At 41.1% G+C, this 23,625-nt stretch overlaps 1 protein-coding gene across 7 annotated transcripts in view; it reads right to left on the reverse strand.

Moving 5' to 3' along the window:
• ARHGEF38 (Rho guanine nucleotide exchange factor 38) overlaps nt 1-23,625 on the reverse strand; it is a 50,780-nt gene that overhangs the window by 4,298 nt on the left and 22,857 nt on the right. For all 7 annotated transcript variants that reach the window (XM_086888300.1, XM_023924688.2, XM_086888297.1 and 4 more), the window contains exons 3-13: nt 22,061-22,184; nt 17,642-17,789; nt 14,701-14,718; nt 10,463-10,662; nt 9,830-9,963; nt 7,993-8,097; nt 6,702-6,824; nt 3,878-4,198; nt 1,952-2,092; nt 566-764; nt 125-384 (exon numbers count right to left, since the gene is read on the reverse strand). In XM_086888300.1, coding sequence (XP_086744426.1) covers nt 125-384; nt 566-764; nt 1,952-2,092; nt 3,878-4,198; nt 6,702-6,824; nt 7,993-8,097; nt 9,830-9,963; nt 10,463-10,662; nt 14,701-14,718; nt 17,642-17,789; nt 22,061-22,184 — 1,773 coding nt within the window. The remainder of the gene's footprint in view (nt 1-124; nt 385-565; nt 765-1,951; nt 2,093-3,877; nt 4,199-6,701; nt 6,825-7,992; nt 8,098-9,829; nt 9,964-10,462; nt 10,663-14,700; nt 14,719-17,641; nt 17,790-22,060; nt 22,185-23,625) is intronic.

Below are 23,625 nucleotides of genomic sequence, written 5' to 3' on the forward strand. Positions count from 1 at the left end.
CACACTGACAGATTGGTCTCACTCTTTTCTGATGTGAAAGGAAACCATTTAAATTAGTAGCAGTATAATTTTAGATTTTAAATAGGAACAACAAGAAGACAGGCACAGTGTGTATCATACTTACATGCTGATCATCCACACCCTGAAGAGCACCAGTCCCTGTGCCATTAATTGTGGGATTTTCACAGAAGTAAAAAGGTGAGCTGCTGTCACTCTTCTTGTATCCTGGACTTCTTGTGCTGCTGTCAGTAGGGGGCCGTGAAGAGACAAAGAGGCTGATGTCATCAAAATCATCATCACCAAAGCCATTTTCTGCAACATCCTTCTGTGCTTTGGCTGGATTGTAAGGCCTCAGGAAGGAGGAATACACGTACCCTGTGAGGACTAGAAACCAGAATAAAGAGACAGAAAATAAATAAACAGCAGAACACTGCTAAAATAATTTCAAAACCAGCCGTTTTATGCAGCTGCCAGTATGACAGAGGCAAACAGATGGGGCCAGAATGAAAAGAAATCAATATCCCAAAGGGAAGCTGTTATTGGGATATTTGTGCAGAGAACTTACTTCCTGTGTCAACAAGCCATCTGCTTGTGCTTCCAAAGGGGTCCTTTTGCTCAACAACAGCCACCAGCTCTCCTTCATGCAAGTCAATATCTAATTCCTGTGCGGCGTTGCACTTGCGCTTAGCCTGGTACAGCAACTCGGTGCCGTATGTGGACAGCAGCTTGGACCTGTGGTCCTCTGTTTGGCGTGGGGACTCCAGCTGAAAACAAATGAGTAAAATTCATCCTCAGTACTGCTGGGACCATTTCCAGATAAAAATCTGTGTATGCTGCATGTGGCAACTGACCCAGCGTTTTTACACACAGACCAAGGAGTTACTTACACGGGCACCAAATCTCCTCTGCGTATGCAGTGAGAACCTGTCCCACTGCTATATTAACAGGTGAGCAATAAAGGGCAGATTTTAAAGAAACACAGGAATTTCACTAATTAAAGACCTCTTAGTCTGTCCTCTGCTCTCAGAGAGGTGGTGTTCCGTATGTGAACTGTCTCCTGCTTAATTGCTTTTCCGTAGCTATGACCTTTGTGTTCCTATGTAGTATCACAAAAAAAGCATAATCCAAAAATGGGCTGAGGTGTCCTAAGACCACATAACAAGTTGCATGACAAGGCATTAGGCAAAAAAAATTTTAGAAAAAAAAAAAAAAATCAGTGGTACCCAAACTATCTATTTTTTGTGTTAAATTACCTCTCTAAATGAGGGCAAGATGCCATTAACTGCTGGAAGCATATTCATTTCAGGGTTTGGTTAGAGGGCAGGGACAGGGGTGCTGCACATCAATGGGATCTTAACATACCACAGAAACAAGAGCTTCACTGTGCCTTCACTGATGCTGAAAGGAGTTCCACAACTGCCCCAGCCTCTCCTGTAAACCTGCACCCAAGTCCTTGTTTTACTGTAAACTCCTACTCCTAAAACCTCCAGAAACATCTGATAAGATTGGGAACACATATTTCCTGGTGGATTTTCTAAATCTTCTGCTGTGGGTGTGTATGTTTGTGCACATATGTGTAAACACCAGTACACATAACCACAGCTGAGCATAAGAAAAAGAAAAAAATCTTCTGAATTAGAAGACCAAGATGCACTATAAGAGTATTCAACAAAAGAAGTTACCCAAGTTTACATATACCTTAGCCTTACCATGTGCTTAAAGGCCTAAGGGCAATTAGAGGTAATTTCAAGGGGATTTTCAAGATATTAACATGCAAAAAAGTGAAAAATCTTCTGAAGTTACTGTTCAATGAAAACTTCACTCCAACAACCTGATTGAGAATCGCAGTGATGAGACAAAGCCCAAACATGTAGGTAGCATAAAAATGGATTTGTTTCAAAAGTGATCAAAAGAGGATGCTTCATACACAATTTGGATGTATGGTACTCACCGGAGAAGGAACAGGTTTCTTTCTTTCCAAGCTCAATTTTCTCTCAATAAAGGTTGCACTGCTGTTTTCTTTTACAAAATTCAGCTTGTGAACCTCCTCTATCAATTGATTCTGCACTTCACAGATGCTTGAGGAGGACAGCTGCAAACACAAATGTGGGTTAGATCTCATGTGCAAAATGGTAGGGAGATTGGAGAGAGCAGATTTAATTTAATTGGCTGAATGCTAGGAGTCAGGAAATGTGACATGTTATGCCTATTTTCTGCAGAGCCCATAAGCAGTACACTCTCTACATATGAGATGTAAAGAGAAGAAAGGTCTTTGCTTAAAGAAAGTTTCTAGTAGATGCTATTACACTTAAAAGACATAGCAATTGAAGTTAAATCATTAAAAATATTCTAAATGGTGATGAAAATGAAGAGCCTTGCATTTATGCTACTGAGCCACCTGCTTTCAGATGCAAATGGGTATCTCAGCAGCTATCAGAGTGGCCAATGTGCTACAAGGCTTGGAGTAGTTTACCCCACAGCTGTGTGTTTGTGTAACTGAGAGCTGCCAACAGGTTAAAAATTGTTGGGTAACTGAGTCTCTGTCTGTGGCACTGGATAAGTGCTTTTCATCTATGCCTAATACCAAATGCATTTGCTGATGTATACAGGAAAATAAAAGAAAAATAAGGTAATTTTTTGTAGCCAGAGCCTCACAGAAAACAATGCCCAATACAACAGCTTTCAAGACACGAAAGCATCAAATTACAGGGATGAAATTTCTTCATACAGAAAAAGCCTTCATTTTCCCATTAAATACTACAGCTCTATGTTTTGATCCTGACCTTGTGTGCTTAATTTTTCAGCTGCTCTTTACTATGATGTGCTCTGTTCCAGCCTTGATGGAAAGGAATACTCGAGAATTGCCTTACTAGAGTGTGTTTCCCAAGCAGCCTTGCTTCAGTTCAGGTGAGTGGATTTGTATGTGTGGAAGGCATTGCTGCAGCTGTGTTTCCCAGGGGGTTCAAGTCCTCCAAGCAAGGCTATTCCTTACTGCCGAGAGATAGCTGCAGGAGTCTCTGCATCATATTTGGGTTTTAAAAAAAAAAAGCAACTTGATCTTCGTAAAAATGATTTCATGATAATCTCCTAACTTGTTTCTCTGTTGTAGTCATCTGTGAATCTGCAGGTCTAGCAGCAAAGGAGGTGTCTATGTACTTTCTTATAATTTCCTGTGTTTTCTGGGCTAGTCGGGGTACATGCTAAGAAATGCTAGCAGCTATCTTCTTTTTGCCTTCCTGTAATATTCTTGCCATTACCATCACTGCAGCAGCAGGAACAGCTCCATTAGGACCATTCTCGATGAAAAGCACAGGTCTGACAAAAGTTCAGAACTTAAGTTTCCCAAAACTCACTCTGGAGTGACCTTACTGTGGCCTTCAGTACATAAAGGGTGCCTACAGGAAAGCTGGGGAGGGACATTTTACAAGGGCAGGTAGTGACAGGACAAGGGGGAATGGCTTTAAACTGAAAGAGGGCAGATTTACATTACTTTACTATGACCCTGGTGAGGCTCTGAAATGGCTCCTGCAAGGAAGCTGTGAGTTCCTTATCCCTGAAAGCTTTAAAGGCTGGGTTGGATGGGGCTTTAAGCAACCTGGTCTAGTGGAAGGTGTCCCTGTTAATGGCAGGGGAACTGGAACTAGATGGCCTTTAAGGTCCCTTCCAACCAAACTGTTTTAGTTCTGTGAACTTAATCTTTACTGAGCTTGCAAAGGAAAAAAAACCCAAATCTGACTGTGCTCAGCAGTTCAAGCAAAATCACAAAATCAGTAAATCAGTGTAGCTTTGTAGATATGTGTCCTACATAACTTTAGCCAAAGCATACAGAAAGAAAAAAAAAGACAAATTAAGCTACACCTGTTTCTAATGTACTTACCGGAACAGGCACCATGACAGCAGAGTTTGATTGAAGAGCTGCAAACATAATATTCCTGAGGAGGGTGATGAAGCAATGTAGACAGTTCAACACAATCTTGTTGGCTGTTCTGTTGAATACCTGAAGTTCTTCCACTAGCTGTGCATTTAGAGCCTCATAGTCTTTCTTTGCCAGGTCCAGCTCTTCTCCACCTGACCTCTGAAGGTAGCTGTTGTAGTCCAACAACTTGTCATAGCGCTTCTGGATGAGCTTCTGAGGGCCTGGAAACAGGGCTTGCAGTGCTGAGAGAGGAGTCAAGACAAGCTTGTCCAGCTGAGCCATCTGGAAAATATAAACCAGACCTACTCATTGCCTTATTCATACAGTCCTTCAGATGCCATAAGGGGTTGAGCCTGATGGCAGCCCATCAAGCAATCTGTTAATCACTCTTCAAAGCATTGCTGCCAGAGGCAGTTTCAAGCAGGGTCCAGCATGGCTTAGATTCTTAGAAGTTTTTCAGCTTACAGTGTCTGCTAATGGCAGTGGTCCCTTGGAGCATGCAGCCTCAGGTACTGCCCCTGGGGAGCTGACACTGGGGGAAAACAGCAAGGATTGGTCAAGTGCTCAAATAAAACTGGGATTTCCTTAGCTGGAAGGCCCACACCAATATACAGTCTAAAGCTAATGAGGTCTTATTAAGTGGCAGCCTTGAATTCTCTCAAAACTGCTTTTCTTTTTTTTCTTTTTTCTTTTTTTTTTTTTCTCTCCTGCAAACAGCTGTAACTCAATTCCTGTTTAAGCAAACACAAACAATCACTTGATTTGATTAAATTAGGTTATGCTTGTTGGTTTTATATCTAGTAATCAACAAAATTAGACACCTGGTAAAAAAACAGTCTTCCTCAGACTTTTCCATTAGTCTCTAATTGTCTCAAGGGATTAATATTGCATGAAATAAAATTAATTTTTTGTAAGTCATTTGTTCAAATACAGCACAGGCTTGTAGTGAGTGAAATTCATCATCATATTAAAAGCTCCTGGACATTCTGTGTGAATTAAGTTGTTGGGTTGGATGTAAGAATAAAAAAGCAGCTGCCTCTGCATTCTCAAAAACATACCAGAGTTGAGGACAGATTCATTTTAGCCCCAGACTTGCTCTCCAAGGCCAAGATGATGTACACTGGCTAAATAGCTCCTATTTTATTTCTACCTGAAAAACTGGGCTGTGTTTAGTGAACCAACTTTTGATACATTAAAGAAAACAATTCTTCCAAACTGCTGGACCTGACCTCTGAAAAAGAGGCTACTGGGAATTTCTGCCCTGAAAATTTTCCAAAAAATCTAATGAGAGAGGAAGGTATACATTAATGACAAATGCACAAAGGTAAAAAATACCAAACAACCTGAGCCCATTGCTGAGATTTCCCTTGATAATAACCTTTCAGGAAAACATTTGAGGAACACTGTGGGCTGTTCAGTGAGAACATCTACTCATTGTGTAATGTCAAGCCAAGGGTGTTTTAAAAAACCCATGTGCAGAGGAAAGGGAATCCTTGTCATCTTGTACATCCAAGTCACAGAAATAAACAGATATTAAGTATAAATTAGCAATTGTTAATAAAAATGTCCACAGTTAAAATAAATAAAATTAAGTTGTTAGGGTTTTGTTTGGTTTTTTTTTTAATTACATAAACCTTCAGCATAGCTAGATCATGAAACAATAGATGTTAAAATTTCTTTTCTGAAAAGAAGTTTTCTGTTTCATCTATTGTGGAATTACTTCTACTTTTCTTTTATGTTTCTGAATATGGGGGCAGCTTCCATATTGGACACACTCACCACAGCAATGATAGAGAGGTGTTATTTCACACTTTAAGCAATCATTCACTGTAAAGACATCGAAAATATCATTCTGATTACTGAGATTAATTTTTCAGATACTTTTCACGTGTGGGAATTTCAAAGGAAAGGAAATACATCACCTTTACTTCCCTTTCATTATCCTGGAGGTTGTAGTCTGTCAAAGAGCCTTCTGTTTCTTGGCAGACTCTGTTTTCAGTGTTTTGGAAAGGACTGAATGGCTGTATTTGAGTCAGCACTAAACCAGGAAAGTATAAGAAACCTTCCACTTCTGAATTTTTCCAGCTTGAGCAGCTGTTTGAAGAAGCAGCCTGTCCCATTTTGAAGAGACATTTAAGTATCTTATGAGAGCCAGGCATTAGTGTTCATTTTAATTCTGAAAACAGAAGACTAGTTGAAAGACTATTACTATTTTTTAAATTGCTTTATTAATTACTATGGGCTATATTTGGATTTTTCATGGTTTCTCTGTATGAAGGATTTGACAGCACTATGTTAATATCTGGACTTGATGATCTGAGAGGCCTTTTTCCAGTTAATAAATCTGAGATTTTACAGAGCTGTGATGCCAGGACTTAACAGTACATAAGCACGGTATCAATCACAAAAGTCACTCAAACTGCAAGTGCTGGTAACAAAAGTAGCAAGCCAACAGTCTGCTGCTCTTTTCTGAAGGTCAAGTGAAACAAACACAGGATTGTTCAGGTGATGCAAATTTAACACATACAAATTTAAAGATTTTAGTATAAGCTCAGGAATTTAGCTTGACAAGTTTTCTTTAGTTCTTCTAAGGAAAACACAATGCATTTGTATTGTATTTTATCTTAGTTCTTACAGAAATTCAACCAAAACCGCCACTTATCTTTCCCAGGAGATTCCTAAACTGTTTTTTTTTTTTCTCTTTTCTATCCTAGTCTTCCTCACATACAGCTGTTTCCTCAGACATACAGATAGCTGTGTAACACTGGACATTGCATTAACTTACAAAGTCTTCACATAAATTCGCAGTGTTCGTTTGGTTTTCTGAACAGTCATTGACTTGGTCATCTTTATCTTGCAGGATTTCTTGAAGCTCAGTTATATTCTGGGCAGCCAGATGTACAGAATCCTAAATGAAAAGATGGTAGGAAGATGAAACTATTACAATCCATTTTAATATGCTGCGTTCATTCATGCACCTACTGCAATAATACTGATGAAATCTGAAGTATTTTCCATCTCTGGCACCTGTGCAGCTGCTGTGCAGTTTCCAGTCATTGTGAGGTTGTTTACTGTGATAATATTTTCCTGTGCTTTGTCTATTTTCAATGCAAACTGCTTAAGAATCAAGTTGTTGATGTTCAACTGAAAGAACTATGCCCTAAACTAATGAATATCCCACTGTAAGTCAGCTACTCTTCAGTGAGAAGCCAGCTTACCATGCATCCTCAAAAGTCTCTTCTGGGGGACTAAGCAGGACTAGAGTGGTGTATTTCAGTTACTCAGAATTTAAATCTGAATGATGTGTGGATCTGTTTGCATAAGGAGCTGTCAGTGCCATTCCAGGCACCAACCCTGGTTGGCTGAGCTCCCTGGCCTTTCCTGTTTGCAGAACCAAACAAGGTGCGTTTGTGACAAGCCCCTGCCAGCTGGTTATTGATCTTGCCTGTCTCTCAAACAACCTCCCTGCCTGGCTAGGGCACACTTACACTTTGACAGGCCTCATGCCATCTACAGATCTGGCAAGTAGTCTGTGGGAGGGGGCAGGCTGATGAATCACAAGCCAACCCTCATCTTTGGAGAGGAAGGCTGAAGCAAAGACGTTTTAGAGAACTCAAGCACTCTGTACGTCTAATGCTAGCCCTCAACACAGCCTAAACATGGGAAAAAGGAAGGAGTCCTTCCATCCAGAATATGTAGTTCAGGACATTTTAATTAATGTGGCTGCAGCTCAGTTCTTCAATCTTTAATGAGAAGCAGCTGGTGCTCCACTGCAGCAGATGGGGTGATGGCTTCACACAGAGATTGAAAGTCCTGACTGTGCCACCAGACAGCACCTTCTTCTCTGCACTGCACCTGTGGGTCTCCACAGAACCTGCTTCTGTCAGGGGAAAAATGCAAAAGAGCAGGCTTCAAAACTTCTTTGCCATGGGCACAGCTTATTTATTTAATATTCTGATGTAGACAGCCCTGCTTATAAATAATTTGGTGTTGCCCAACCAGTGGCAGAAAGGTGTGTCAAACTGGTTATGGCCAGAGTCTATGTGACCACAGATTGCAAAAAGGCCCATACCCACCTGGAGATGTTGCGAACACAGCGAAATGTTCTTCACACACAATTTCACAGTCTTCTCTAGACTTTGAAACAACTTCTCTTCCTTATTAAAAGTTCCATCTTTCACCTAAAATAGACATTTGCACTGTTATTTTGGCAGCCCAAAAGAGCCTGGCTAATGAAAGAAACATCCAGAGCACTGCTAGAAAAATCCCTGAACTCCTCCCTTTGAAAACAGATCAACCCCTAATTCTCCCAGGCTCCATCTGTAATTCAAGAAAAGTCAAAACCACTGGGCAACACGGCAGAGAAATTCATTTTTAATCCTTGTGGAAGCAGGGAGTTCCTTTACTTCAAGCCCACTGGAGTGTGCCGACAAAACGCTTCTTTTTCCTGTGTGCTTTTGCCCCGCCTGAGGAAAGGATGGAGGAAAATAAAAAGGAAGAGGAAAAAAAAAAAGTATTTGGGAGGAAAATAAAAAAGTAAATAAATTTATTTCGGAGTCGTGGCCGCAGCCGCGGTGCCGGGGCGCTCTCCCGCAGGCCGGCTGTAGATGGAGCTCTTATCCCAGAGCCTTTCCTCTGGAAACGCCAGGAACGGCCTCGGGAAACTTCTTGATGCCAGCCGGGAACACCCTGAAAACGCGGTCATTTCTGCCCGTCTTTTCCTGCAGGGCCTTCAGAAATCTCAGGTCACGACTTAGTGGTTTTGCCGTGAGGGTCTCAGGGCGTTTCAAGACGTGAGTTGGGAACTTTCTCCGTCTAATGAAGCAGGAGAGACGGCTGAATCTCTAACAGATGCACTCTGATGCTAAAATGATCCTCAAATGTCTTAAGCTTAATTAGAAACAAAAAAAAAAAAAAAAAAAAACAACCAAAAAAAAAACACACAAAAAATACCCCACAGTAAACCAGAAGTTTCTAAATGAAAAAAAAAAAAGGGGGGGAAAGAAAAATCACATATCCTCCTAATCAAATTTAGTTCTCTTTTTCTCTGACTTTATGGCCTTTCTGTTGTCTGTCACATTCTGAATACAAAAATTTCCACTGTATAAATAAATGAACAGAAAAAAAAGTTATATGTGGGTGGTTTGGATCAGAGAAAGAGGGGAAACACTGATAAAAAACAAACCAGGAAAAAATGGCATGTATCTTATAAAGTCACACCTAGAAAGGCAAGTGACCTTGTATAATCAGCCATCTCATGCAGTGAGGTATACTCGATATCACTTTCAAGGTCATTTGTAATTGATTTTCTTTGAGATTTCAATTTAAGCTTTCCTGAAAATGTTTATCCTGCTAGGTTTTGAATTACAGCTTTGAAATTATGAAGGAGCATTTCACTTTTGGCCACCCAACACCCATCAGACTCATCACTGAGTTCTTTGTCTTCACAGTTTTGATGGTTCCAGGTCTTTGCACAAGTAGAGGCAAACCCTGTGGTCTTTCCTAATTAGAGATATTGCTCATCTTCCTTGGTGGATTCCAAACCTTTATGCTATAACATGACCAAGATGGACTGAACACATTCTTGTCCCCGACAATAATTGTTGCCAGGGTATCCGCAAAATGCTGACCTCAGGCTGAGTTTCACAAAACTACTGCTGACTTCCTCTCTGCTAAAGAAATTTGAGAAACTCTTGTGTAAAAAAGGAAAAGGTGGAGAACACATTACATTATTTTCTATTTCAATCACAAAGCTCTTTCCTGTCTTCTGTGACAGTCAGAAAATGACTTTATAAATTAGGCAGGAAAAAAACAGCACCACAAACTCCATTTCCATCACATTTTGAAAAATGCAAATGTGCAAAAGCAGAACTGAAGGTATCAGTGCAAATCTGCAGTTGGATGGGTAAGTACCTGAGGTTCTCCCCTCGTCAGTATTTTCAGATGGCTGGTGACCCTCTTGGATTTCTTGCTGATGGAGTGAATATTCAGTCGGGAAAACTTCTCTTTAAGGGTTTCATCATCATCATTCTTCCTATACTTCAGCACTGCAGACAGAGACTTTCATTACATTAGTAGTCTGTATTCGCAGGACTTTTCACAGGGACAGGCACACAAATATGAAACAATTTGAGAGCAGACACTTTGATGTCATTTGGAGTAATCTTGTGTGAAAATGCTCAAGAGGATGAAAACCCCATTATCAACACTAACTTTGGGAAGAATGAAGTTAGGGCTTCAACCTGGCAAATCTAAAAAAAAAAATTGCTATTAATATATCTTAATTATTAGCAGAGTTTGCAACTGCATTACAGACACTGTAACATGAATTCTTTCCCTTTTTTCATACTGGAGCTACCAGTCAGGTAAGATAGGTGGCTGAGGACAAGGGACATTAAGGCTTGTTACCCTCTTGAAACTCAATGTATTACACAACTTGGGTGGCAGCAGCCAAAACTGATGTAGTGAAATATCTGGAGCTGAATCATATCTTGTAATGGCCAGCTCAAACCTACAAAGAGATAACTTATTTGGCTCCTTTCTTACCTAAATCTTTCCTCCTTTTAAGTTCATTGATGTTCACATTAATGTTTTTCATAGTTAAAAGGGCCTCTTGTAGTGCCTCGTGGTCAGGGTGAGAAGCAGGAGTTGAATTCAAGAGCTCATGGAGTAACAAAGGATATTTCATCAGCCGTTGCACTGGTTTGATCAATAGGGATCCCAGATCCATCAGATTTGGCTTTCCTCTGTAATTTACACCAAAATAATTGTCACAAAATGAGAAATTCCTTGAATTGCAATTACCACTCCAGTCAAAAAATAAGATACATCTGTGAGGGAACAGGGGTGTTGTAAACGAAACCCTCCTGTCACCCCCTCAATGAGAAATACACCCCAGGTCTCTGAATTTTTTGTTCTTCTGTTCTTCAGACTTCACAGACTATTGCTTAGACATTACCTCTGAAACTGTCCCACTCAGTCTAAAGGTGCATGTGGCATAACTCACACATCACAGAACCCAGGAAGGGACATGTAGGTGGAAGAACAAATAACAGGAAGTTTGAGAAATGCATGTGAGCAGGACTGTTACATCCTGCTCTGGGCCCTCAGGCTTAAAATTGCAACATCTCCAGGCTGTGAGTAACTGGGATGCCTGTTCAGAGTGCATCCCTTCTCACAACACCCCTGACTTGGCACAGTGACCCTTAGGCTTTACAGCCTTTCACCGGTGGCTTTTCTCTGCTGGCTGCCAGTCAGTTATTTCTAATGATGCCTCAGCTTCCAAAGGGTACCAAATCTGTCCTGGGGAAATGCTGAACACACAGGATATTCACACAGGCTTGATCCAACCTGCTGGAAGACTCCTTTACATAAAGGGAAAGCAGGTGACTGGCCAGGGTGGCAGAAGGATGAGAGAAGGACAGTCCCAGCTTCCAGCATGGGCACAGGGATGCTCTGTGACTCCAGGCTCAATCCCTGCTGGCTGGGCAGGGGCAGCAGAGCAGCATCCCAGGCATTCAAGTGGCTGAGGCCATGAAGGTCGCCATGAGCTCTTGAGCCCCAGCCAGCTGAACTCATGCTCCAGCCCTGCTCCAGACAAAAGCCTTCACTTACACTCTCCAGGCTGGAATGGGAGAGACTGTGCAGTTTGTGGGCTGTCACAACAGCCGCGAAAGGAACAGGAAAGGAGTGAACCACATGTGTGCTTTCATTACTTTCCATGTGGCTGGTAGAAACATGAGGTCTCCCCAGGACGGGTAACACTAGGTGGCCAAGACCTGGGCCAGCAACTGCTGACGTTCCAGCAGCAGAACAGACATGTCCTCAACCTCCCCTCATGACAGCACACTCCTCAGCAAACCAGGCACAGCTCCAGCAACAGCTACCTGGCACCTCCCCATTGAAACTTAACATGAGCTGCTGATAAGAGTGGGGAAGGCAATAAAGCAGAGCAAGCTTTCCATTTGCATGCCCAAAAAGGCTCATTTGGAGCAGGAAAGGTTTTACCACATTAACTATGCAAGAGTTAAGGGTAGACAAAGAAGGATTTCTGCATATGGAAAGATGAAATAACACAATGTAGAAGGAAAGTACAAAAAATAGGGAACAGCCGCATGGTTTTGCAGGCTGACATCTATTGTTTTGTGCAACAGAAAGCATAAAAGAAAAAAACCCCTTCATTCCTACTTTTAGATGTGTAAAAAGTACAAGAGCCAATCCTTACATGCTGACTAATTAACTAACAATTTGAATGCCTTTGAGAAGAGACATCTGCATATTTAAACCATCTCTCTCAAACAGGCATTATCTGTAAAAAAGTTCTGCATGAAAAAAAATTAACAGTAGATGCCTTTTAAGGCTTCTTCATGTCCTGAAACCTTCTCATCATTTAAATTCCCCTCATTTCCCCTGTATCTTACATTAAATAGAGAGTTGTTTTTCCTTCTTTCAGCTTCTGGCAGCAATAATAAAAAAAAAAAAACTTAAATTGTTATTGTTTTCTCTGAAAAGCCCTATGAATGCAAATCTATAAAAGCTGTCTCATGAATGGAAAAATCTTCAAGTGTATTCTCTTTATATACTTGCACTTTGGACAGCTGCCCAAGTGATAAACAGCCCTCTGTTCGGTATCTGCATGACACAGTCTTGCAATATGGTGTGAGAGATAGCAGGTTTGTTATAAGATAATGACTCCCTGGGGCACTAAATGCCACAAAGTTTGACTCATCTAATTCTCCCCAGCAAGATTAGCTGAGATAGCCACTCTCCCTGGATGGGTCCCGTTTGCAATGCACCCTGTTAGGACCCACCGGTGGCTGGGCAGGACACGGCCTTGCCACACGGCTCAAGCAAGGGAGTAACTCTTTGTGACATCTATTGTGCAGAAAATTAAGTTGAGAATTAATTCTTGATGCTGCTTCAGCCTTCCCCCTATGCTATTTTGAATTTAGCAAGTATTCTAAGTCACATGTAACTGTACTAATCTCACAGCAAATTATTACCGTAGCACTGCAGTAAAGGCAGCTGGCAAACTGCAGTGAGCTTCACGGCGCAGCCTCCTGACAAAACAAAGTCACTGATACAGACACATTCCCACTTGTTTTAAAAGCCCATGGTGCTGAGCTACACAGAGGCAGGTGAGGCAGGGTTTAGTTCCATTTGCTCCTGCTACAAGGCAGCTTGGTCCAGTGGCAAACAGGACAGCCAGTTTGGTACAGCCAAGCTGAGGCTGGTGTGATACTCAGCTGCCAGTTCCAAAATGGTGTGCAGGACTCAGAATCTCGGGCTTCATAGTCTACTATGCATGGCTTTATTTTAGTAAAAGACCTGTAGGGAAAATAATTCATTCACTGTGCCACAAGTCTCTCAAGCAAACCCAGGGAATTCACTGAGGCTGCACAGTTGTTAAGCCAAGCAGAATTTAACCTATTGAGGTGTTAGCAAAGGGCAACACTGTCTGGTATTTATGTAATTGTTTTCTTGATAGTGCTTGAATGAAGAGCAGTCTGGGAGCAGCAACATCACAGACCATTTGGGGAGAGTTATGCTGTATATATATTTATGCCAGTAATCAGATTTTTGGGTGAAGTCCTGCCCAGGGGCTGTTGCCTTTGATTTGCTGCAACCTCTGATTTGCAAGTGATAGGACTTCTTGAGTGCCCTGCCAGTGAGGTAGCCAAGCTCAGGGAGGGTCCCACAGCTAAACCTGCTCACTGCACTCTGCACAGCTTTGTAAGAGTGCTTTTAAACTCAGAAAGTGAGTTGTCTCCTACACTCCACTGGAAACTCTTTGAAGGAGAAAACCAGACATTCATATCTATTAGGGTTACACAAGGCAGAGCAGCCAGACTTGTGTGATTCCTATACGTGCTATATATGTGATCCTATACATGTGATCCTCACATGATCATATTGTGACCCTCTGGGTATTTTGTATCTCTTCGAGTCCCACCCCACGCCTTATGGGACAGGAGTACACAAGGATGTCCCGTATCAAAATAAAACGAAGAAAAACTATTTCCTGTCAGAGATAAAAGCTTGAAACCCCAAAAGTAGAGTTTCAACATGCAAGTATTTCAAAGTATATAGTTAAAACATGTAATTGACTGACTGATTAACAAATTCTCTGACTTTACAGGTCTGTTCCTCTCCTGCCGGTATAGACCACACTTCCTCCTCCTCCTTTCTTCTAACATTTTGTCTGGGGTTGTAATCTTTCTCTTGAGTTCAGACAACCCCTCCTCTGACCTCTCACTGCAGGTAACTACAGGCAGTGCTACATTTCAATGAACCCAATCTGCTGGATGTCCAGAAACTGCAGCTGTGGTAAATTCTCCTTTACAGCTTTTCAAAGATGTCACATTTGGCACTGAAGTCCCTTAAAAGCAACTCATCAGTGGCTGGGGGAGTTTTCTGGCTAAGTTACAATGAGCTTGCTCTTTTCTGATGTTCTTCCAGCTACTCTCTGGGGAAGATCCTGAGGTGGGCTTCTCATGTAGGGCTACTGAAGGGGTTGTGAGCTCATAAAAATAGAAATAGCTTTACCTGAAAGCCTGCCTAATTGTAGCAGGAAATTTGATTTCAAAGACTGATACTATGATGTTGACAAACACTCTTGCAAACCTCAGAGCATTCTGCATATGACCTAGAAAATCCTCCAGGTTATCCTGACACAAAAGGCTTGTGTTCTTAAAACTTCTACCTCTACAGTTTTAAACATACTGAAGATAAAATAAAAATATTTTAAAGATCATTTTACATGTAAAAAAAGGCATTGTACTTACTCTTCTTCATATATCTTTCTGCAAAAAAGAAAACAAAACATGCATTAGATTCCTCCTGAAAGGATTTATACAGATCAGAAGATTCTCAGAAACACTCCAATGACACAGAGTAGCCGTAACTGGACAGTTAATTTAGGTTTATGGCTGCTATGTGTCAGCAGAACTGCACAAAACAGCCCGAGGGTACTGGTGAGTCTGACCCTATAACTTTTTGAATGGACAGCCCCAAATGAGAAAGGATTGTCAGAAACCTGTCTCTGGCTGGTGAGACCCAGCCTTGTCCTCACACTGTTAGAGAAGGAAATTTGGATCACTCTGCTAACAGTTCTAAGCAATGTCAAGCAACTGATACAAAAAGTAAAATCAAACATCATTCTTAAACTTTACATACATTTCTGTCTACTCTCTTTAAATAGAAATGTATTTTTAAAAGAAAAAGGATACATTTCAGCCTTTTAGAGTGTAGAGACAATAAAGCTGTTAAGTTTTTTGTAGATTACACAACTGAAACCTCTCTGGAGTAAATACTTTCCTTATGGCATGAATTCATTCACATGCAAGAGAACCAAACATCTCAATCTCTCCATCAGGCTTTCCTGACGTCACATCCTCAGCCACACTTTTTTGACTGCCTGCACTCTTATCTCCTGGCCCACCAGTGCCTAGCTGAGCATCTGGAAGCTGCAGCTTTCATTGCTTCTGCACTGTCAGCATTTTGTGTGCTTAGGACGTCCCTCTGCCCCTGTAATAGTTGACCAAGCTACTTCAGGCTGAAAGCTGAGCAGGTAGTTGCCAGCATCCTTTCATTTTTACCAGCTGCATTTCTTTGGCTAGGCTAGCAAACAACATCCCCAGTTTGCATAATCACTGCTGAAACACGGGACTCTACAGAAATTGGATTTGCACATGTCTCCAATGCAGATACCTACATTTTGGGATGGATATTTTCCTCTTCAGTCAAAAGGAATAGGAATCTCAACATAGCTAATTAAATCTGATTTGTCTGTACAGATGTGCAGAGTGCCACTCTCAAATTGCTCCTGATATAGAACTTGTTTTTCACATGTCAGATATTACTCAGCGGAGGAAAGAAGCCCCTACTAATGTCAGCTCATTTAAGATTTTTTAAAATGGAACAATATTCTTTCCAAAGGAAAAGAAAAATATTAAACAAGTAAACATTTTTCAATGATAGTCAGCACCAGCCCCCACATTTGTTATGTCTCACAATGGAAAACAGCCTATAACTTATTTGGTAACAATCCTGCGTAGTTTTCTTCCTAAGGCAAATATTCTCCAATGTGCAGCAACAGTTTTAGGTGACCACAGTTCTGAATCTCAGCATGCACTTTCAGGTCTTAATAGTTGAATTCACTGCAACCTTTAGGCACTGGGAAAAATCACAACATAATATACACACACCAGTGCTTTTATCATTGGTTCCTGTTTAAAGGCTAATCAGGAAAGAATAAGACAAAACAAGGCTTCATTGTAAGGAAATCCTTGTCACTTCCTGCTAGCAAAGGCTACAGTGGCTCAGCACAAAATATCCTTTCTCTTCACAAAGCCCAGCTGTGATTTTGGAACAGGAGCACCTATTGCTGGCTCTGGAATTCAAGTGGCAACATCCACCCTAGAATATACTTGGACTTAATTTTCTATCTTTATTTCCTTCCACGTCCCCTTGCCTCAGCAGCACGGATAAATGAAGGACAGTAGTGGCTTCTCTTGATCAGTCAGGAAAGATTATTGTAGGCATCAGCACTAAAACACTCAGAGGAAACACCTGGCTATCCATTAGCCTGAAGGCCTGAGTTTATATGAAAATTTATTTCTTTCAACTTCCAGGGTAGCTAAAACCTGAGAACCTTGCATATATACTTTGTTTTGTATTTCATAGCCAGACATGTTGCACAAGATAAGCTTCATTTTCAACATAACCTGTCTTCAAAGCAAACATTTCTCTTTTAATGCTATTAATATTTTCCTCCACCACTCTTTCCAGATTTCACTTGGACATACTTCCCTTAACAGTCTTAACAGATCTCTGCAGACCAATCACAAATTAGGGTGTGGTTGAAATATCTGTTGCTGATGTACACTCCTTTATTTGGGATAATTTGACATCTCTCCTATAAGTGTGTAGCATGGGCCTTTTCTGGAGCTGGAGTCACACCTCTGGTCTGAATCTGTGGCATATTCCCTCCTGACAGCTCTGTGTGATGCTTTTGGGAAAATGAGAGGCAAGGGGATTTATGGGTGGGAAGAGAAGCACTCTCCATGGAGTGGATGAGCTGATCCCTGCCACTAGCTGCAGGAGGAAACTGTGTTGGAAGACAGATGGATCGATTATTTGGCAACATCCCCAGTTCTTTACACATTTTCCTGAGGGGCTGGCATTGGAACCAAAGGCACAAAGCACCTCCCTCTGGTAGGAACTGGCAGCTTGCTCTACCACTGTTTCCTCTCAAATTCCCCCATCATGAGGAGTTGGGAACTACACAGCAGCTCCAGATCCTGGGGCCTTGTTGCAGCAACCCGGAACTGCCCGTGCACTCGAGTCGTTCCATAGCAGACTACTCCAATTCAAGGAGCAGATTTGCTGAAGACAGGGGGCAGCAAGTTTCCTGGGAGCTGGAAAAGGTGTTCCCAATAGCCCATGATATGATGCAGCACTTTTTTTTTTTTCTTTGCCAGTATGGGGCACTGAAACTGAGGAAAGAGCAACTTTTCTTGTGCTATTTTTGGCCATCTTAGAGAGAAAGAAATCTAATCATGGCCCCTGGTTTGTCATCTTTTCATGAAAGCAGCATAAGCCAGAGCTCCCAGCAAGCCTTATAAAACTCTGGATTTACAGGGGACCTTTCATCTACATCCATTTAAAATGTTCCCTGCCAGGCAACTGACTATGGACGGAAATCATCATTTGAAAAGATCTTACTTTAAGGACTGTACACAGTCTCTTAAATGCTTCTTCAGTTCTTCATCCTTTTCATAGTATTCCAGCATGGTGTGTGCATCATCATGGTGATAGCAATAGATTTTATATGTGTCTTCTAGTGGGCCTTTAATCTGCAAGAACACTTCCCCTGTTAAGGAGAAAAACAAAGCGTGTCAAGTCAGACAACAGCATCTCAGAAGGAGTTTTATTATTCCACCACATTAGCCGTGAGCTAAAAAGGCTGGCTTCCACTTTACTTCCCTTAGAAATGATCTTGCGTGTTTATGTGCATTATTTATTACATGTATTTCTCAGCTGCTCATCTTTGTCATAGCCAGGCACCATTATATCAGTGCTAATGCACAAAAATTCCCTCAGGGGAAAAGCATGAAATCTCTATACCTCACACCCCTTCAAACACAACCTTCTAATTCACTGCCCCAGCTTAATGCCCCTTCACTGGAAAACACACAGGAGAGCTTTACTAATAAAGGGAGACCATTTTTGTGTCATGGGCTGGCAGGAGGGATGAATGTAAGCCTGTTAGTTTTCCTTTTGACTTTTTATCATGAATATGAACTTAAATGGGTAATAACAAGAATAATGACTCTATCTTCCATTAGCCATTTCAATTTTATGTTTTGCAAAACCCTGAAATGGCAATTGTTATGACCTAGAATAGAGAATTTTCTCCACACGACAGAAGAAAAATCTCCACCCCTCTCCTAATTAAATAAAACCACCGTGGATTACAGACATTTCTATATAATATCTAGGTTTATATACAACTGAAGAGGGAGAACACTCCCATTTCCAGTCCTCCACACCACCATTTTCCCATAAAGAACAGTTGGGAATTTTAGAGGCACTAAAGTAGTCCTACACTCATTTCCCATTTACTTCTAGAGCATAATTCTCTCAGCCTAAAACTCTTTTGTCTGTTTCTGTGCATGTGAGAATTCTGAGCAGGGAAGGCACGCTTCATCTCTTCTGCTGAGATATTAGTTCAGTTCTTACACCCTTATGCAGCAGCCCCCTGATCAGCATCTTTGGAAATGCATATAATAAACAACAGAAATGCTGAAAACTCCTGTCGGGCATTTACTGAAAATTATACCTATGTGGCAACCAGTCCAAAGAGATGTTTATAAACATTCCTGTTGAGTTATAGCAATGATTATTAAAGTTAAAAGCTGAACACTGCATTAATTGGGAGCTCTCTATTCATTCACAGAGCAAGCGCTGAGCTGTCAGGCATCCGGCATGTTTCATCCTGACCGGAGTGTGCTGTTCCATAATACATTGCATTGAACTGCTCCATCTTAAAGTGAAAAATGATTCAGTTACCACAGTAACACAGCCCTGGGTTTTCTCCCCTAGCAGTGAAGGTTAACTGGGCTGTCTAATGCATGTTGGTTTCAGGGTGCAAATAAGGGAAAAAACAATGAGGAGCAAGGACCACCACAGTACATTTTAGTTACTGTAAGGGTGCAGTCAGAAAAGCACCAGCATCCTATGGTTAAATGCTCTTTAGCTGTCTTCTCTGCCTTGTGCTTACTGCTAATGCTGCTTGCTAACAATGCACATTACATCCTGGCTTTCCCGTGAACTCAATGCAAGTCTTTATTAGCCAGCAACGTAAGGGGAAACCTTAACAAGCCTGAACCTTGATCCTGCATGCTTGGCACCCGATTCCAGAGATCATGACCTCTCACAACTTTCACTAACATTAAGCAGAGCTCCTAGTGCTTAGTATGATCTGTATTATGCTAAGCCCTCAAGTGAGATCACGTTTTCAGTAGGAAAAATGCAGTGCAGCCTTACAGCTTGTTTCAGCATTTACTACAGGCTGAAAATTATCTTTTCCAGGAGGAAAGAGTTGAGCAAGTTCTGTTCACTGAAGTATTGTGCCACAGTGACAGATACTTCCCTTGACGCTCAATGATGAGAAAAATTATGTGCTGATTTCATGAACAGGGCCTTTTAACAGCAGATGGATTTCTAAAACCTGAAGCCCTTCTTGGTTCTGAGCTGTATGGACCAAATTAGGTGAGTTTAGGGCATATCACTGTGGGAGTTTGCTCTATGGACCAAAACCACATTGTATTTGGCACAGCTTTAAAAATACTCTGAGATGCAAATCATATGGAGTATGGTGGTCATCAGTCTCAAAGAGAAATTCCTAGGAGGAAGGCTTGAGTAGCAAAACAGTTTCTCCCTGTTGCTCTCAGTGCTGCTTCCAGTGTGGACAGCAGTAGGAGAGGGAGGAAGGAGTCTAATGGCTAAAGCTAAGTCTTCATATTCCTCCATATACAGAGGAATGTGAAGAATATGTATCCAGAACAGAGAGGAGAAAAACAATCAGGAAACAACTACAAAAATTATTTAAACTATTTTAGTTCAAATTATGAAATAGGTCTTGAAACCAACCACTCATTAGTCCTCATCTCCCATGCCTTGGCTGTGTGGTGGAGCACTCAAGGTGACACAAACTGGATTCTGTTGAGGATGATAATTACCAGAAGACACACTCCAAGAGCACATCTTATGCAGTCCAACCATAAGGGGCATCTCAATCCACAGGCACAGGCTACAACCAAGCTGAACTAAGACATCTTTAAGTGTGTACAGTGGATACCATTTCCTTAGCAGAAGCTCTCACTCTGCAAGTCTGCTCCTATTGGACATTACCACTTGTCAATGTGGACATAGCACAGAGGGTGGAGAACATAGGCTAAAATAAGACATGAATATGAGCAACCACATTGTTTTGGTTTCAAAGCAGTGAATTGACAGTTCTTTTGAACCTCACCATGACTGGGTGAGGTCACCTCCAAAATAAGATACTTCAATGCAAGATTTTTAAATACATTAAACATGACAGAATATGATGGGCATGCTTTTTCTATAGACTGGCTTCAACAACTTTTACACTGAAGATCCTGAAAACAAAATTTTTACTTTGATGTACTTTCAGAGGACAATAAACCTAATAACTTACTGCTTATAGTGATGTAATTATTCTCCCTTTTTTTGTCTCAGCCTTTGGAAGAATGTCTGACACATTATTGACAACCCTTTTCCTGTCATAAGTTAGCCAACTCCGTGATCAATGATCCTATGCATTTTCATGGTTCTTTGTCTGATTCTGAGGAAATACACCCTAATAGGTGGATGAAATTGTTTGTCTTTACTTCTGAATGTGGCAGGGAACTAATAGAATTATTCTCTTGGCTGTGAGAAAGGCACTTCCTGCTAGAATAGAACATTGCTTATTAAGAGTATGACTCATCATGATGCACTTTTACTGAAATACCGCCAAACAACACAGACGTATCAAACTACGTTAAGCTGTTGCCTTGGCAAACCAGATTGAGACGTGCTAGGATTAATACTTTTCCCAAGCCTCTTATGCTTTAATATCCTGTTTCTTAGTAAAGTGGCAACTGATATTTTTTACCCAATTATTTGAGAGAAGAGGGGGACTTTTTATAAGTCTGTGGTATGTGGTCGGGCTAGGAAAGAAAGAACATCTCTTGACCTCTGAATCACAGCTGGAAGTTTCTTAAACTGAACTGTTTAATTTTTTAAACTAAACTGTCTGACTTTGCACTGAAGCAAATTCAGAATTCTCACCTGATCCCTTAAGGTGGCTCACCCTAAGGTGCCTCTGCACTGACAAAGCAGTCATGGGAGAGCTGATGTGTGCTGGTAACTTCTTAAGTCTCTCCAGCTGTGCCAGAATGTCATGGGAGTCACAGCCTTAATGTTCATGACCTAACCTGCAGACCTTGTGACTGTTGTGACATACCCAGGGCCAGCCTGTTTGCTGAGAATACCTGTGATCCCTACAGACATTCCCACAAACATCAGATTCATTGCATCTTTCTCTACTGCCCATGTCCCTGTCAAGCACATTTAACCACCTCTTACATGAACTGTATCACCAGTAGATATTTGTTTAGAGTGTTTGGGGTGGGTTGGGGTTTGACATGCTTGTTATTCCAAACATTTTTAATGCTTTTCCCGAATGGCGCAGCTCTGAGTATGCAAAATAAGAGCTAGAGTCAGCATAAGTGGATTTAGGTAGGCAATATCAAACTAGAGGAAACGGATTTTTAGCAGTAAGTTGCATAACTCAGTGCAACAGGTTTTACCCATTCTAAACCCATTTTCTCCTTCCTTCTTCCCCTTCAGCATCCAGATGGATGAGGAAAAATAAGTATCATAATCATACAAGTACAGTACAGCAACTGGACAGGTTTCACATGTCATTTTTCCTGTGTCATTTTGGACAGCTTCTAGCATGCCAGCCCCTGAAAGGGGTACTACTTAATTCTGATGAGAGTAGAGGACAGGAGAGTGCTATGTTTATTCTTTCACGTAGCTTTGTAGAACTCAAGAGGACAGTAAACATACCGATTATTTGCATGGGTGGTTCCACATCTGTTGTGGCTTCTTCCAACAATGACAGCAGTTTGGCTGATAGTTGATGGACCAATTCAATGTTGCTAAACAAGCCATCCACGTCAAAGCGAGCAATCTAATGGAATACAAATATTAAGCAGCTACTGACAAAAGATAAAGAAGGACGTTGTGTATTACACAGCTTCTCTTGCTGTGCCCTGAGTGTTCAGCACTCCAGGAAGCACCACTTCTGCAAAACCTCATATAAACATCCTCCTTGTGACTTCAAGGACACATACACCATTTTCACATAAGTATAATATGGCCAATGCAGTTAACAAAGGGCATGTTATCAAGTGTTTTTAACCTTATTTTGAACTAATCTGAAACTGTTTACTTAGAAAGAAATAAATATTATCATCTGAATAAAGAAAAGATCCTTAGCTGGCTTTAAAATGTTTGTTTACCTTCTCATTGGAGAAAACAATAGTTGACAGTGGGTTTGATTCCCTGATTACCACTCACTATCAGAGGCCACTACAAAAAGTGAGAGCTCAGCACTGTGGTGTCAGCTACCAGGTACAAAGACTTCTAGATAGTTGGTGCCATTTTAAGTTAGTTGTCCTATAAATCTAAAGTCAAGATCATATAATTTCCACTAAAACAAACACATTTACAGTTCTGGACATTTATACAACCTAAAGAACCTCTTACAGAGCCTGGGCACACAACATGGATTTCAGTGAATTGTATCAATCTCTGCCAACAGAAAATTTGGTTCTGTGTGCCTACTCATTTTAGAAGAAGTAAAAGATTTCCAGGATACATACTTTTCACTGCACAGCAGGGCAATAGTTACTATTTGGGGACCACTGGACATAACCAGTTCTCATACTGAGAACAAAGATAAGATCAATTTCGTCCCCCATATTGATGCTGCCTGAACCTACCTCTCCATTTGGAAGAGAATTGCTGATTTACATAGCAGCTTACCAGATGCCAGGAGGATCATATTGCATGCTATTGTAACAAAATCAGAAATATGCTTTCAGTACTGATGCAGTTAATTTCTTTATAAGCATTATAGGGGCTAAAACATGTTTTATCCATTTGGAAATATGAAACAGATTCATTGCTAGGCCAGTTTTCTAAACACATTACAAACTTTCAATATGGTAGTTTATTGGAGAGCTAGCATTAAAAACATATAACATTCCTGCAAGCCTTTCAAAAATGCAGAGGTTATTAAATTAAGACGGTTACCATCTCTAAATTACTTTTCCTGAATACATCTAGCGCAGGACTTCTGACCTCCTCCTTGGCATATCTACATAGTATTTGGAACTATGTTGTGCATGGACACTTCCACTCAGTGACAAAGGACAGAATCAAAAAGAATGCTTTCAGTTGGGTGAAAAAGAGTGAGAGAATATGGCACATTTGTCCAAAAATCTCTGCGAGTTCAACCAGGGAATACTCTTGCTTGGTGCTGGCCAGGCTGGGGAGAAAGTCAAGTGGAGACTACTTCAGAGTGGATGAACAAATGAGGGAGGAAGAAGAAGTCAAGAACTCCTTAA

This window comes from Cyanistes caeruleus, chromosome 5 (genome assembly GCF_971803275.1).
Source record: "Cyanistes caeruleus chromosome 5, bCyaCae1.hap1.1, whole genome shotgun sequence".
NCBI classification, from domain to species: domain Eukaryota; kingdom Metazoa; phylum Chordata; class Aves; order Passeriformes; family Paridae; genus Cyanistes; species Cyanistes caeruleus.